The sequence below is a fragment of the Rhinolophus sinicus genome, linkage group LG03, assembly GCF_036562045.2.
Source record: "Rhinolophus sinicus isolate RSC01 linkage group LG03, ASM3656204v1, whole genome shotgun sequence".
In the NCBI taxonomy this organism is placed as follows: Eukaryota; Metazoa; Chordata; class Mammalia; order Chiroptera; family Rhinolophidae; genus Rhinolophus; species Rhinolophus sinicus.
Window position 1 is genome coordinate 34,125,403 of NC_133753.1, and position 15,099 is coordinate 34,140,501.

The window sequence follows — 15,099 nt, forward strand, 5'->3', positions numbered from 1 at the left end:
TCAGGCTGCTGACTAGGTGGAAAACTATGTGATTTGAGGAACAGTCAAGTAATAAAATTGTACATATATTCCATTCAGTGCTTACCAGCATGCTCGAGATCTTACCAAATATCATGTGATCTAACTTGAAAAAACAAGGTGTACTTCCCCTGCCTGAGAGAAAACTCAGTCTTTAAACATTGAGGGTCTTAAGAGAATTCAAGTAACTTGTCCAAAATTAGAAAGAGGTAGAGCTGGGATTTGAACACAGGTAAGTTTGACTCCAAAATCTTCTTTAAAAAAAAATATATATATATATATATATATATATATATATATATATATATATATATATATATGGGTATATACATATATGAAAAATATATATATATATAATTTTCTTTTGCATTAAGCAGTTTCACTTATCAAGTCTACCTGAAAAGTTTCAGTCAGAAAAAGCAAGGTTGTATCTGACCTTTTTTCAGGTAAGAAATGTACCTTATTTAGCTTGACAGCTTTAGGACTAGTACAACTTCCAGTACATAATATGTGCTCAGTAAATATTTGCTCCATGAATTAAACTGCCCTTTTGCTTGTATTGTGTGCATCAGTCCACTGGCCAGCATAAGACAAAACATACACATTCAAACAAGTGAGAAACACTTCTCTGCAAGTCTTTTTTCTTTATAGCATCCCATATTACAACGCCTTTAAATCCATCTGTCTTTTTTTCTTTTTTCCTGGCAACTCCATTTCCCTTTCCACCCATTTACTTTGTCCCATAAGCAAATAAACCTCTCATTCCCACCTGTCCACCTGGCCATCAGCCAAGATGAGTCTTCCTGCCCCTCATAACTGCTTGCCTTAACTGACAGCCTGGCAAACTAGGACAGAGGATCGTGATGATAGTAAAAACATGTATCAGATTGTTTAGGAAGGGTAAGACACAGAAAGAATTCTAATTGCAATGAGGAAACGACACCCACAATATCTTTACTCATCCTTCACCAAAATTTTGTTTTCTTATTTTTCCTACTTCATTATGAAAAGACTAAAGGGGTGACCGGTTGGCTCAGTTGGTTAGAGTGCAGTGCAGTGCTCATAACACCCAGGTAGCTGGTTCGATTCCCACATGGACCAGTGCCTTCCACAATGAGATTGAAAACAACAACTTGGCTTGGAGCTGATGGGTCCTGGAAAAACACACCAATAAAAATTTAAAAAGAAAAGACTATGGAAGGATTATAGTAGAAAAAATGAATAAATTGTGTGTTTAAATTAGAAAAGCAAATTTCTCAGTGCTATAGAAAGTCTCAGAAGTTCTAAGACCAAAACTTATGACACCTAATATTTAGCCAGAGCAATTTGCAGAAACAAAGTATGTTTCCAATAGGGCCAATTCTAACACAGCCACAGGGTACTGTCAACATACTAAAAAGAAAAACAGGTTAAAATTAATTGTTTGGGTCCCTTTGTTTCTAGCATCTATTTTCCATCCCTCTAAGTACAGGCAATGTTGTCCTGGCAATGTTGGCATGAGAAACAGCCCAAATAGAAATACTCTCCACACCCAGCTACCCACAGATTATCTAGTAACTTGATCCTCAAATACACAGGGCAGAGAATGCAGAAGAAAAAAATCTCTTTACCTTAAAAAGAGATCTTCCAAATTCATTAACATCTCATACAATGTTCACCTAACCTTAACCTTATTCCTAGGCTCTAAAACGATTTCTGAGTCAAATGGCTACAACACTTCCACCAATGGGGATAATACACATTTCAAATACAAAATAGTCCTGGTGCAAAGAACATACTGAGAAATGAATCTTTCTCAACTGATCTCTGCTCATTTCACCCACATCCATTCCCCCCAGCCCCCAAAAAAACGAGGAAGAAAAAAGTGTTTACAGGTAGATACTTTATATACCAGCAAATACAGAACATGAGATTTTTGCGAAATGATAGTTTTTAGAAGGCCGAAGATTAGTTCATAACCAATTTAAAGATATGTGTAAAGTTGACCTGAAAATGGATGGTTGATTTCTGCTTTTCCACTGGTGAATTACTAAACTTGAATTTAAAAGGTGCCATGGTAGGAAGAAACACTAGAGTACAGAAGCAAATAAGCCAGTTAGAAATTGCCAGATAGTAGAGAATCTATGGTACTTTCAAGACTTCAATTCTATACCTAGACTGTGCAGAATTTCAGATTCTGCTTCTAGGTGAAAAAAAAGAAAAAAAGAAAAAACACAAAGATTTCCAGACCTTGGGTGTTTAAAGGGCCTTCACACAGTAAATCAACCTACTGCTGTCTTGTTTTCTCCACAGCCAGACTGAAGTAATACAGCACCAGCAGAGGTGTGAATTACCCCCATTCATCTTAATGGAGTGTTAACTTCAAAGGCTTGTTTTAACCATTTAAATGCTAAGCTCATGAGTAAACATTCCTCTAAAAAAAGTACAATGTAAACATTCACCTTCAACATACGAAAGTAATTTATATTCTCAGCACCTCATCTTTTAATTTAGGAAACAAGTCTCCAAGTGTTGGAAAAGTATATATTTTGTGCTTTACTTAGTTTTATTTTAAATAGTTACTACCTAATAAATTATGAACATTGAGCCCATAATGAGAAGGCCTATATTTCCCAGGAAAGAGGCTGAGGAGTACGTGAACAAGGTTTTTAGGTAATCCTGGTGCAGAGGGCACTGCACTTACTAGCCACCTTATTAGCTTCTTCCAAACTCACAGGGAAAGTTGTGACTCTAAACAGGCAACTAGATAAGGCAGAATATTAAAGTAAAATAAAAATAAACACCTGTACAAATAATTTCTTTTGGTATCAACTAAGTTTTGTGCAGAGTGTTCAATGGGTTACTTGTCCCTTTGCCAAACCTCCCATAGTCCTATCCCATGAGCAGGTGACAAATGTATTAATTGATGCCCAGCTGTCATCACACTTAACATTTGCCCCAGGGGGCATCCTTGCATCTGTTGCAGATTTAGGGTTATTTTGGTAATACTGGAGTTAGATTTATTTAAGCAGCTGAACACCTATTTGCATTTGGATCTATAATTTCATAAAAAGAGGGTACAAGAATGAGCTTATCAGATTGATGGGCTCTAGCTGACCTGAAGCCACATGGGAGGCCATATCTGGCTATGCCCTTGGGACCATGCTAAGTGCCTAGTTTCAGGAAGGCATTAGTAGGAGAGTACAGCTGGGGTAGAACTGTGGGAAAGCACTAAAAAGAATGCACATGGGGCCAGTTCCCCTGTGAGTGAAGGCAAGAGAAAGATTCTAAACATATTAGTTGTGCAAGATGGAAGATGAAGAAATTCCATGTCCCTGATTGAAAGCAAATACACTTTACTGTTCTAAATGACAGGATGGGAGAAAGGGGATAAATATCTAATCTATTAAGGGAGCTTGTTTCAGTCTGTACCTAATTTATACAAGGTCATTTAATCCTCTCAACACAACCCTATATAATTGGTATTAACTCCATCTGATACCTATGTGAAAGTGGAAGCTTAAAAAGGTTAAGTAGTTTTGCCTAAACTCACTGAAATTTGAATCTAAGTCTTTCTAACCCCCAAACTTGGACTTTTTCCATTATACCTTGCTGATCTCAAGTTGCCAGAGAAGTATCCTAACTCAAAAAGAAGTCCAGTTGTCAAATTTTCAGTCCATTTCCTAAGTGGGAAGCAAGGGGGCACCTGCAAAAGTGTGGATTTCCATACATGCAAATTGGCACTTTGCATGCCATTCCCTACTTTACATGTGCCCAGGGGTGGAATTACACTTTTACTGATACACCCTGGCTTTGGTAGGCGGCTAGCAGTGCCCTTTACATAGAATACTCATGGGGCGAAGAGAACTAGCTTCTGGTTTCCAACCAGAAATAAGCCATCTCCACAGGAAGACTGGAATGATTTATAACCTCCAAACAAAATATGACATAAATCATCAATATTTGTCTCTGTTTGCCAAGTAGAAAGTTGCATGTTTTAGTGACAAACAAGAAAGCTCAGAGAACTTTAAAATCCACAGATGGTCATCACAGCTCGATCTCATAATGAACAACAGAGAAAAATCACAAAAGTTTGTTAGACAGGATTTGGAGGCAGGGCAAAATACCAAATGGAGTAATCCCCCAGTTTTGTTATTATTGATGGATGCTGACAACACAAATCCACAGGCTAACATTCGATTTTGTATATAAGCTTAACACACTGATTTCTTAAAAAACAAACAAAAGATGGACTCCGTATACTTAATAACATTAAAAACTTCTGCTCTGTGAAAGATACTGTTAAGAGAATGAAAAGACAAGCCACAGACGGGGATAAAAATCTTTGCAAAACACATATCTGATAAAGGACTCGTATAAAGAATGCTTAAAACTCAACAAGGAGAAAACAACCCAATGTTTATAAATGGGCAAAAGAGCTGAACCTCACCAAAGAAAATATACAGATGGCCAAAGAGCATATGAAAAGATGCCCAAAATCATAAGTCATAAGAAAATACAAATTAAAACAAGATACAAATACACACCCATTAGAATGGCGAAAATCCAAAACACTGACACCACCAAATGCTGAGAGGATGTGGACACACAGGAACTCACATTCATTGCTGGTGGAAACACACAATGGTGCAGCCACTTTGGAAGACAGTTTGGCAGTTTCTTACAATACTAAACATATTCTTACCATACGATGCAGTAATTGTGCTCTTTAGTATTAACCCAAATAAGCTGAAAACTTATGTCCACACAAGAACCTGCACACAAATGTTTATAGCAGCTTTATTCAAAACTGCCAAAATCTGGAAACAGCCAAAGGGGTCCCTCAACAGTTGAATGGAAAAACTGTGGTACATCCATACAATGGAATATTATTCAGTAATAAAAAGAAATGAGCTATCAAGCCATGAAAAGACATGGAGGAAACTTACTTGCATATTGTTAAGTCAAAGAATCCAGTCTGAAAGGTTAGCTAATATATGATTTCAACTATATGACATTCTGGAAAAGGCTCATAGTTTTTATGAAGACAGTAAAAAGATTAGTGATTGTCAATGCTTTCATCAAGAGTGAACCCTAATGTAAACTATGGACTTTAGTTAATAATAATGTATCAATATTGGCTCAACAAGTATAATGAATGAACCACACTAATTCAAGATGTTAATAACATGGGAAACTACGGCTGTGTTGGGGTGAAGGGATACATGGGAACTCTGTACTTTCTGCTCAATATTTCTGTAAACATGAAAACTACCATAAAAAATAAAGTCTATTGATTTAGAAAACCAATAGGCCCACAAATAAACAAACAAGATTCACCTACTATATTTAAGAGCATTTTGAGTTTGTTTCTTATTTTGATTAAAATTGCTATTGAGCCTACTTTCTCCTACCCACTCCTGTTTTGTTCCACTTTTCTGTTAATAATGTTTCCAAAATGTTAACCCATCTATAGAGGATTCAGCCAAGGTGTCTTCCAGAGCTATTCCTTTTTGCATGTGGAGGCAAATTATTCTTCATAAGAAGTGGGAAAATACATCTTTCATTTGTTAATCCAATTAAAAATGATGAGCGCTAAACTAAAATTCCCAAACAAAATTCCAAAGATGAGCAAAACAAAAGCCTGTGGAAATAAGGAAAAAGATAAAGAAAAATTAGAGTATGTTTTAAACCTCCACCCTGTCCAATAATTATGTCATAGTTCAAAATACATTAACTTTCTTGAAGTTGATAAAATAATCATAAAATGAGAAAGTATTCTTAAAGTAGGGTTATTAAAAGAAACAAACAAAAACCAACCTACCCCAAGCTTTTTCCGTGAGAGAAAATCCTCTCTGCTAAGTTTAAGATAAAATAGTCCCGGGAATACAAAAATCAAACACGTTGATGTACTCGAACCTTTAAGTGGGAGGGGGAAAAAGAGGATTATTTCGAAATTTGGGTGTGAGGCTGGCTGAAAATTTTATCCATTTTATTATGTGGATTTTTTGAAATGGAAAACTTACCAACTACACCAAATACATTCCTAATGTCAGGAACATATATTGCAAGTAAGACAATGATAATGTTGAGTGCTAGAGTGATCAAAAAATGGTGAATCCATGAGAATGGAAAACTGGAGAAAAACATCATCATTAAAGCTTTCCTTGCCTGTATAACATAAAGAAAAACAGATTTAATCAAGAGAAAGTGTCAAAGCTAAAATACTCACTTAGGAAAACACATGTATAGTACAGTAACCATATTTTTGTCCCCTAAGCCATTTAGATTCCAAAAATATAACAAACTATTATCGTGTTTATTATACATGAATTAAGAAATATAGATTTGTGTGAGCTTCATAAAATTATTTTGCTTGAATTCTTGAAAAAAACCTTTCACATGCAATTTCTTAAGGTTGCATAATTTTCAAAATTATTGACAATAACACTGTGTGATGAAATCTCAGAGAATCGTTTTCATTAAATTCAACAGATAGAAGAACAAAAGGTTTAAAACGGAAAAAGAAATCTTGCCATGAGAAAGAAATACCATTTACTGTTTTATTTTATATTATCTGTTTCACAGCATGTATATATGAAAACTAGTTCATGACACTTCCCACTGCTCAGGCGGGCAGCGGGCGGTCACGTCCCACAAATGTTTACCCAGCCCCCGCTGCACTCCTGGCACTGCGGTCTGCATAGGGAGGAGGCAAAAAAATCTCGAAGGCCCAGTTCTTAAGGAACTCACTGTTTAGGAATTCAAGACATCCATGCAGAAGCATTTATACCCAAAGCCTTTGTTTCCATTTTCTCAGAAATTCTTAAGATTCTTACAGATGGCAACTAAGTGCAGAAAAAAAGATCCATTCACCCCCTTCAATTATAATTCTAGAGCAAATAAAATATTTTGACTAAGATGAAACTAGAATGTCTATGTGAAAATAAATTTACAATCAACCAGGAGGAGCATATTTTTGCTGACTTTACTTTTTCCTCTTCATGCACATTCTTTTGAAAATGGAATACAGAATTAAAGGGGAAAAAAAAAAATTCCCCAAACTTGGGAAGAACTATACTCTCTAAGTTGGAAACAATGCTGTGGGAGAGCGTAAATCTAAACTAAATCTCCAAAGGCACAAATTAGCTTAGTGGCTCACTGTTATTTTTGTGCTTTCATGGGGCCATATGCAAGTATGAGGTCTTTGATCAATTACTTGACAAATGAATAAGATATACAAGACTAAATGTGAGTCAAACATTCTAGTCTGCAAAGAATTAGTGTTGCCACATTAGGGAGCTGCTACACTAAGCAACAAAGCCTTTAAGAGTACTTACAGGGAAGTGGATTAAAGGGACTGTCAGAAGCACAGCAAACAGTATGCATAGCTTCACAGTCATGACAACAACATCATGTGGCAAGTATTTACTATAACCTTGTAGTAGATCTGATGCCACTTCATCTGTAAATGTAAAAAAATAACAATAAGGATCACATTATAAACTACTAAGATGTCAATAACAGCAAAATTATTTTCCTTTGCACAAATGGATCTTAACAGATTTGGGATTCCCTGGACCCAATCGATCTCGGGCGTTTTTCTGGTGCCAAAGCCAATACCTTTTCCTCAATACCACAATGTTTTCTAGAATCTCAGAGTTGTGTATATGTTACCTGCTTCACTGACAGTGCATCTGTGAATTCATCTTTCATGAGAGTGCAGTTTGAGGGAAATGGCTTGCTGAGCAGGCCAGTGAGGGAAGCAGTGACAGAATCTGTACGAGGCCATGCTCTGCTCCACGGTGCTCTTCCACTCTCCCAATGTCTTCCTCACCCCACGCCAGACAAGGGGTACGAAAAGAGAGGGTATTCAAGAACTTTGAATACCTCTGCCTCGTAGGGAAAGATCAGTTTGTACTTAACACAGAATGATGCTATTTGAATTTGAGAGTGGACATTTTGGAAAAGATGCTTTGGAGGAAATAAAAAACAAATCAAACACACCTCTTTTTTCAAGGATCTTAAAATTTAAAGGGGAGATGAGATGAATGCACACATACAATAGTGTATAAACACAGATACACACGTAAGTGGCAGAAAAAGATCTAAATAAAGAGCTATGGTGATTCTGAACAGGGAAAGATAAATGTGGCTTTGGGGTGAGAAAGAGGGAAATCCAGGAAGGCTCGGGAAGAGTCATCATGACATAGTGAGCAGCAGGATGGCAGGAGAGCTTGAATTCCAGGACCACACAAACTAATGTTCAACTCCCACGAATTAATAGCAACCTAACTTCTCCAAGTCTCTCAGTTCTTACATCTGTAAAATGGAAACAATAATATGCTGATCTATAGAGTTACTGAGAACATTAAATGAGTTAATGTATGTGTGCTGACACGAAAAGATGTGGGGAAGAGATTCTCTCTAGGAGCAAGGAACCAGCACTAGCAGAAGCCCTCAAGCAGTGGCGGGAATATGCACCTGAGAAAATGAGTAGCCCAGGAGTCCTAACTACATTGGCTGAAACAGAGTATGCTGTAGTGTAAAGAGTAGTGGGTGGTAAGGCTGCAAATGCATTAAGACCCAGCAATGGAACTCTTTATAAGGCTTGGACTCAATCCGGTAGGCCACGGAGATGCAACAACTTATGAAGAATAGTATATTATGATCTGAACTAAGCAGGGCAGACTGGAAGGAAAAGAGACTCACAACAGGGATAACAGTTAGAAGGCCACTGTCATAATCACAGAGAGGTACCGAGAATCTGAATTAGACTAGAGATTATGGAAATGGGGAAGAAAGTAATTGTCTAAATTATCAAAGACATACTTTACACAATGTGGGACAACAATGGACTGAGTAGGAGATTATAGCTGGATTTTATTCCCAAATCTGTGAGATACTTGTGAGTTTTAGAGAAATATGGCAAACTATTTTATTTCCACTTTCTGAACCATAAAAATAAACTATTAACACTTACTGCTTAATAACCTCATAGACTTTTTAAATGATCTTACTATTATGGAACATTTTGGCATTGGCCTGGCTCACCAGAGAAACATTTTTTATTCCTCACCATATAATGTTTTAACATTGGCAATCAGAGCCAATATTATTAATCTAGGTATATGTTTATAGGTCACTTCAATCTGACAATTTAAGTATTAACTAAGCCTTGGGAGCTCTGGATGAAAGGACCCCAAACAGTTCCAGAAGCCTGAAGAACTAGATTTATTATATATTCAAAATATGTTACATGCCCACTCTCTACTTTCCCAGGATTAAAACCTTTCTTCTGACGCAGTGAGCTCTGTGTTCTTAGCTGAGGCTTAACATATGTAAGAAACAGAGTATAACACGCTGCTCTGGATTCAGAAAAATCTCTGCAAATCTCAGTAAGGACCTGACAATGATTTCTGCAAGTTGCATCTGCTATTGAAGTCAGTAGGCTGTCCTGTTTAATACACATTAGCACACTGGGTATGAAGTTTATAAACATTACCACAGAACAGAGGAAAGATCACTGAATTAGTATTCAGGAGACCTGCCATTAATTGTGGGACAGGCTACTTCACCTGTATGGGTTTTAGTTGCTCATCTATAAAATGAGTTGAAGACATTAACTTGTGACCCTCTTGAATAAGGTCTCAGGCTTAATTAGCAATTTCTTTCTACAAGAATGAGAACCTACTATTGTCCCAGTAAGAAATATACCATAAAAGATTTCCCCTAGTTATGATTAACAACCCCAAAGAAAACCACTATGAACAGCAAATCGGTATCTGAATCTTCTTCTGTCTTTGAATAAGAAATTTCTTCTCTCTCTCTCTCTCTCTCTCTCTCTCTCTCACACACACACACACACACACACACACACACACACACACCTACCACGTGCTTTTTCTTGGATGTGTATTTCTCCGTTATATAAAATGTGGATACTCTGAAGAATTTGCATTGGCAGAGAAGGATTAAGTCAGAGACAACATAACAGCTTTACTTGAGAACCAGGAAAATCCCTGTGTAGGAAACATTTACAGGATGAAACTGTTTAGCCTCTGTGTTCAAGCAATGATTGAAGATAGATAGATAGATAGATAGATAGATAGATAGATAGATAGATATAGAGATATGCATGGAGCGTAAGTGAGCCAGGTTTTCCAAAAGTTCACTTTGACAAAGACTTGGAATGAGGAAATCTGGTTTCTAATTCCTGAGGAAGCAGCATAGTAATAACAGCATTGGCTTTGGAGAGAGTCAAACTGGATTCAAGTCCCATCTTATTCATTAGCTGCGGTATCCGGCCAAATTACTCAACCTATATGAACCTATCCTTGCATAGTTGTCACAGGATTAAACTAGGCAGTGTATATAAATACCTGGCACCTACATAATAAATGTTAGCTCAATAAATGTATTAGCATCCATGGGTCCTCCACTTTCCTTTCCATCTGAGCTTTCTTACAGTTTAACACAGCTCCTAAGCATCTTACGGTAAGTATGTAACCATTTCTCAGCTATCCTGGAGAGCCGTAGGCCCTTTGAGGTTCCTTCCAGATAGCTAGCTCTATGTATCTACAGGGAGGAGGAGGAGAGGTCCATTTTTTGGACTTTTTCCTCAATGTTTAGGATCCCTAAATATAACAGTATTTGGGCCAGATGGTAATTTTAATTTAGAAAAATATACAGCTGTTCTGCTATACTGTTTTTGCTGAATCTCGACAAAGACCCTAGTATCTTATTGATATAACAAAGTCTTACTGAGCTCAAGTCTCTACAAAAACTAACAAACACAACAACCAAAAATAGAGCTTTGTATTTCAAGAATTTTGTTTCATTAGCGATGATCAAAAAGCTTAACGATCTGTTTTGATTTTCTTTGTAGTGCATCCAGCAGTGAACTATGCTCATGTTGGAAATAATGCTTTTCCTGATGGTATACACAGAGCTCTACCACTCTTATTCTACATCAGTACAAAAATGCAGAGCAGATTTGGATTAATGAGTGGACTTTGAATTAATATAGAGAACTAGAGTCTATCAAAAATAATATTTATTCTAGAACATTTTTTAAAAATTAAATAATTATTGCACATTTCTTATAGAAAGACATCAATGTCCCTTAGCCTGACATTTTCATCAGGTGTTTAAGAAAATTTTCATATAAAGCTATTAATCTTGACCTTGATCTACCTTCATAAGAGAAAGAAAATCAATTCTTTAAGGCCCATAGAGCTATCACAGTGTTGCCGTGAATTCTGGCGGCCTGAACAAATTAACTTACTAAGGAAAGACAGAAATAAAGTCCATATTCAAGTGTGAGATCAACTATGGAACAATTTATTTTGTGATCTATAATTAAATAACATACTTACCATAAAAAGTGAGGTACCCAAAGAGTGCAGATATAAAATAAATGAGAAAACTTAAAGCAATTGCTGTATTGGTTACATTCTGCATTCTTTTCTTTGAAGGGCTAAAAGACAAAAATGGCAAAAGTAGAAATCAGTGATCTGAACTGTATCTACGGAAACAAATGTCTCCCAAGCTAATCAAGAGTATCCCGTAATCATTCAAGACCTAGTTCATTAATAACTATACACCAGAATTCCTGATTTGAAATTACTGCACAAAGGTCACGCTTCCAGTAAACATTCTCAACTTGGACAGAACTAACTTTCGGTTGCTTTGTTTTATTTTAAACTAATAGTTAGAACCCAGTGATGGGAGGGAAGAACTCATAAAGGAGACTGTCATCCAATCTGAAAGTCCTAGAAGTAAAAAGACATACTTAATACATTTAAAATATTCCAGGATTCTATGGTACCTTTGAAGTTCACAGTAGATGGGCAATATGGAGGTATGGCAGAGAAATGAAAAAGCCATGGTTGGTATAGCATAAACACTCTGAAAAAAATTTTTTTAAGATAAAATTATTAAATGCTACTCTGTTGAAACCACTACTTCATTTGACAATAAGTTCAGTTCTTCAAAAAAAGGTCAATTTGGTTAAACTTATTTCATTTTTTCATAAATCATCTCTATAAAATAGGTTGTTGAGTTTTTTGTTTGTTTGTTTTTGTTGTTTTTTTCAAAGAGAGACACAACTACGTTCACCAGCAAATGTTTTCCTTGATAGATGGCTTGTCTGTACCAGTTAGATATTTATTGGCTGGCTTCTGCACTATGTTACTTTTACTATAATCACTGCTGCTTCTATATTATTTGGGTAAGATAAAAATAATTTAGGTGAGATAAATAATATTTAGGTAAGATTCAAAATAATAGCATCTTAGAAATAACTGTATTGTAATTCTCAGTCTTGCCTAATGTATGCATTAGGAAACTTAAAAACATCTTATTACCCTAAGTAGTAATAATTGTTAATGCTTTTGAACTTGCTTTCACCAACTCAATCCAAGGAAATATCACCAATTTAATCTAAGGGAATACTGAAAATATGAATCACATCCTTAGAATCTCTGGCTAGAGTCTTTCAGTTGGAATGAACAGATTTATACTAGACTGACAAATTCTTAGAGATCCACTCCAATATACAAACATAAGTTGTTTTTCTTTAATTAGAATACTTAAGAGTCAGAGGTAGTTACTAGGCAAACAAAAGTTACCATGTAAATGAAAATAGTGTCTTTATAAAATGGATGGTGATGATTTACTTTCTTTTTTCTACTCTAAAAAAATTTCCCCTAACTTGAGCCTCTTCAGCAAAAGAAGTTCCAGATGACTGAAGACCTATCTTGGGATATAATGCCTCCTTAAATATCTGAAGGGAATTGGGAGGAAGGAAAGCTGTAGTGTTTCTTGGGGCTGGATTAGGGGAATGAGAGTTTAATTCACAAACTCTCTTTCCTAGATTGCTTAATTTCCTGGCTTGTCAACTACCCGACCGAGATCTTTTCGGGCACACGGAGGCCCTTACCATGTAAAAGATGTGGTAACCTCCCCTGTGGGACCAGAGAGGCATTTCTCATGTAAAAACTGGGGATATAAAGGAAAATTCTGCATGGAGGAATTACCACACTAATATGCTACACTAATAGAACTGCACACGAGTGGAGGGGATTCTAGTGTCTAGATTCTAGTATTCTGCTTTTCAGCAGAACCAAAACGTGTAGATGAAGAAACTTGCAGCAACAGGGAAGACCTCCAGCTCTCCTAGAATGGTAGAGATCACACAGATCACAGTTCCTGTTGCCACTGCTTGATGCTCAGAGACTCGCTCTTGCAGACATCTCCAGCATCCTAGGTCTCTCAGACGAGGCCAGGGGACTTGGCCTTCTGCTCTCCGCTCCAGGCATCATAAATTTCACTGCTGGAATGTCAGCCAGAAGACCTACTGGCAGGGCTCACTAGCTGGTCCAATGATGAGGCTGTTTAGCTACAGACCAAGGTTCTCCTCACAAGGGAGGAGTTTTTGATATAATTGGCTATTTAGCTTTACAAGTCCAGAGGGCAACAGGAAGTCTGTATCCACAGAGGACCTTATTGGCCAGACCAGACATTTGGTAAATCTGTTCTTTTAGGCAGTGGCCCATTTAAAACAGGCTCCATTTAAAGGCATGCCAAAAAAAAAAAAGGTGGCTGTTTCATAATGGGCCACCCTGTGTTAAATAATATTATTCTTCTGGTAGGCAACCCTATACTTAGCACTTTCATGAAAATTAATTACTTACAGGTACAAAGACCTAAGAGACCCTGTTACACAAATCTCTTAAAACTTGAAATGTGAAAAACCAACCAAAAGTATCTGTTAATAACTTACACACCTCTTTGGAGAAATGAAAGAGCTTTGGTTTACAATCATCTGTAGCATTTGAAATCTGTTTAAGAGGATTGAGGGGGAAAAAGAGAAACCAACAGTCATTAAAAGTCAGAATACATCAACAAACATGATGAGTTTATTATTACTAGGCTTTCAAATAAAAATATTTCAAAACAAAGTTCCAAAATGCAATATAGTCATTGCTTTTCCATTTATTGTGGGGAAAAATCATTATTAGTCTTACTTATTTTTTTATTCTCTTTAGCTTAAACTAAAAGAGGAAGAAACTGAAAAGAAAATATAAACTATTACCTGGAAGTATTGCTCTTTACAATTTAATATCAGAGGACAAGGGATGGACCATTTTTTAATTATTACCTGTAAGAATAAATCGAATCAACACTCAGATTTTTTCTTATAAAATTCATGACTAAAATTTGATTTAAAATAGGTCAGCATTATTTCAATTAATCTAACACCCACGCCAAATCACATGCGAGCTAACAGAAGATTCTTTGCTCAGATGATTTTCCCCAGTTAGGATGGGTCCCAATGGCAGGGTTATGAGGGGTACTGCATATCTGGTTAGTGGGAATTTCCCATTAAAGGCTGAGAGTACTCTTATGTCAACTTTCAAAACCCTAATAGCATCAAGGCATTAAAAAAAAAAGTGCAAATCAAAATGGGAACATAATGTTTTTAGTGATAATGGTACAAGAATATGGTGATTTTGTGGACCTGGCATCAGTAGCAGATAGAAAAATATTAATAGCCATTTTGGAAATGGCCACAGGCAGAAATAAGTAGAGACCTTATTCAAAGGGTGAGCTCAGAGATTTCTGATATGTAAGTACTGTCCCTCCTTGCTTTGTTCAGACTTCTATTACTTTCAGGGAATGTGGATAAAACTGGCTAAGAATGATAACACATAGCTAGGGAACTCCAGCTGTTAAAAATAAATTTAAAAAAAATAAAAAGAAATCCAGAGGGATGCCATTTCCCAGAAATAATCATGGAAATGAAAATGTTTCAGGATTTTACTCTTAATTATGGCCATCCTGTTCCTAGACCTATAGTTGTGGTTGTGTCAACATCACCATTGTTGTGGTGGTTTCAGGGCACATAATTACTCTGTAAATATTTGCTCCAGGCTAAAGCCCAGCATACAAAGGGGCAGGGGAGAATAAAGGAAGCATTTGTCCTTTGCAGGAGACCAATAAGTAAATACTGTTCCTATTCCTAGTTCTATTTTGGTATTTATCTAGTTTTGGATTTAAAACTAATTCAACCAAGATTTTATACAGTGATAAAACAAA

At 36.4% G+C, this 15,099-nt stretch overlaps 1 protein-coding gene across 3 annotated transcripts in view; it reads right to left on the reverse strand.

Moving 5' to 3' along the window:
* Positions 1-3,941: 3,941 nt before the first annotated feature.
* The window catches only part of SLC38A6 (solute carrier family 38 member 6), a 47,966-nt gene continuing 36,808 nt past the window's right edge, over positions 3,942-15,099 (reverse strand). For all 3 annotated transcript variants that reach the window (XM_019750774.2, XM_019750775.2, XM_019750776.2), the window contains 8 exons: positions 14,096-14,161; positions 13,788-13,841; positions 11,828-11,907; positions 11,376-11,476; positions 7,338-7,462; positions 6,024-6,168; positions 5,822-5,916; positions 3,942-5,641 (listed from right to left, as the gene is read on the reverse strand). In XM_019750774.2, the coding sequence (XP_019606333.2) occupies positions 5,561-5,641; positions 5,822-5,916; positions 6,024-6,168; positions 7,338-7,462; positions 11,376-11,476; positions 11,828-11,907; positions 13,788-13,841; positions 14,096-14,161 (747 nt within the window). In that variant the 3' untranslated portion in view covers positions 3,942-5,560. The remainder of the gene's footprint in view (positions 5,642-5,821; positions 5,917-6,023; positions 6,169-7,337; positions 7,463-11,375; positions 11,477-11,827; positions 11,908-13,787; positions 13,842-14,095; positions 14,162-15,099) is intronic.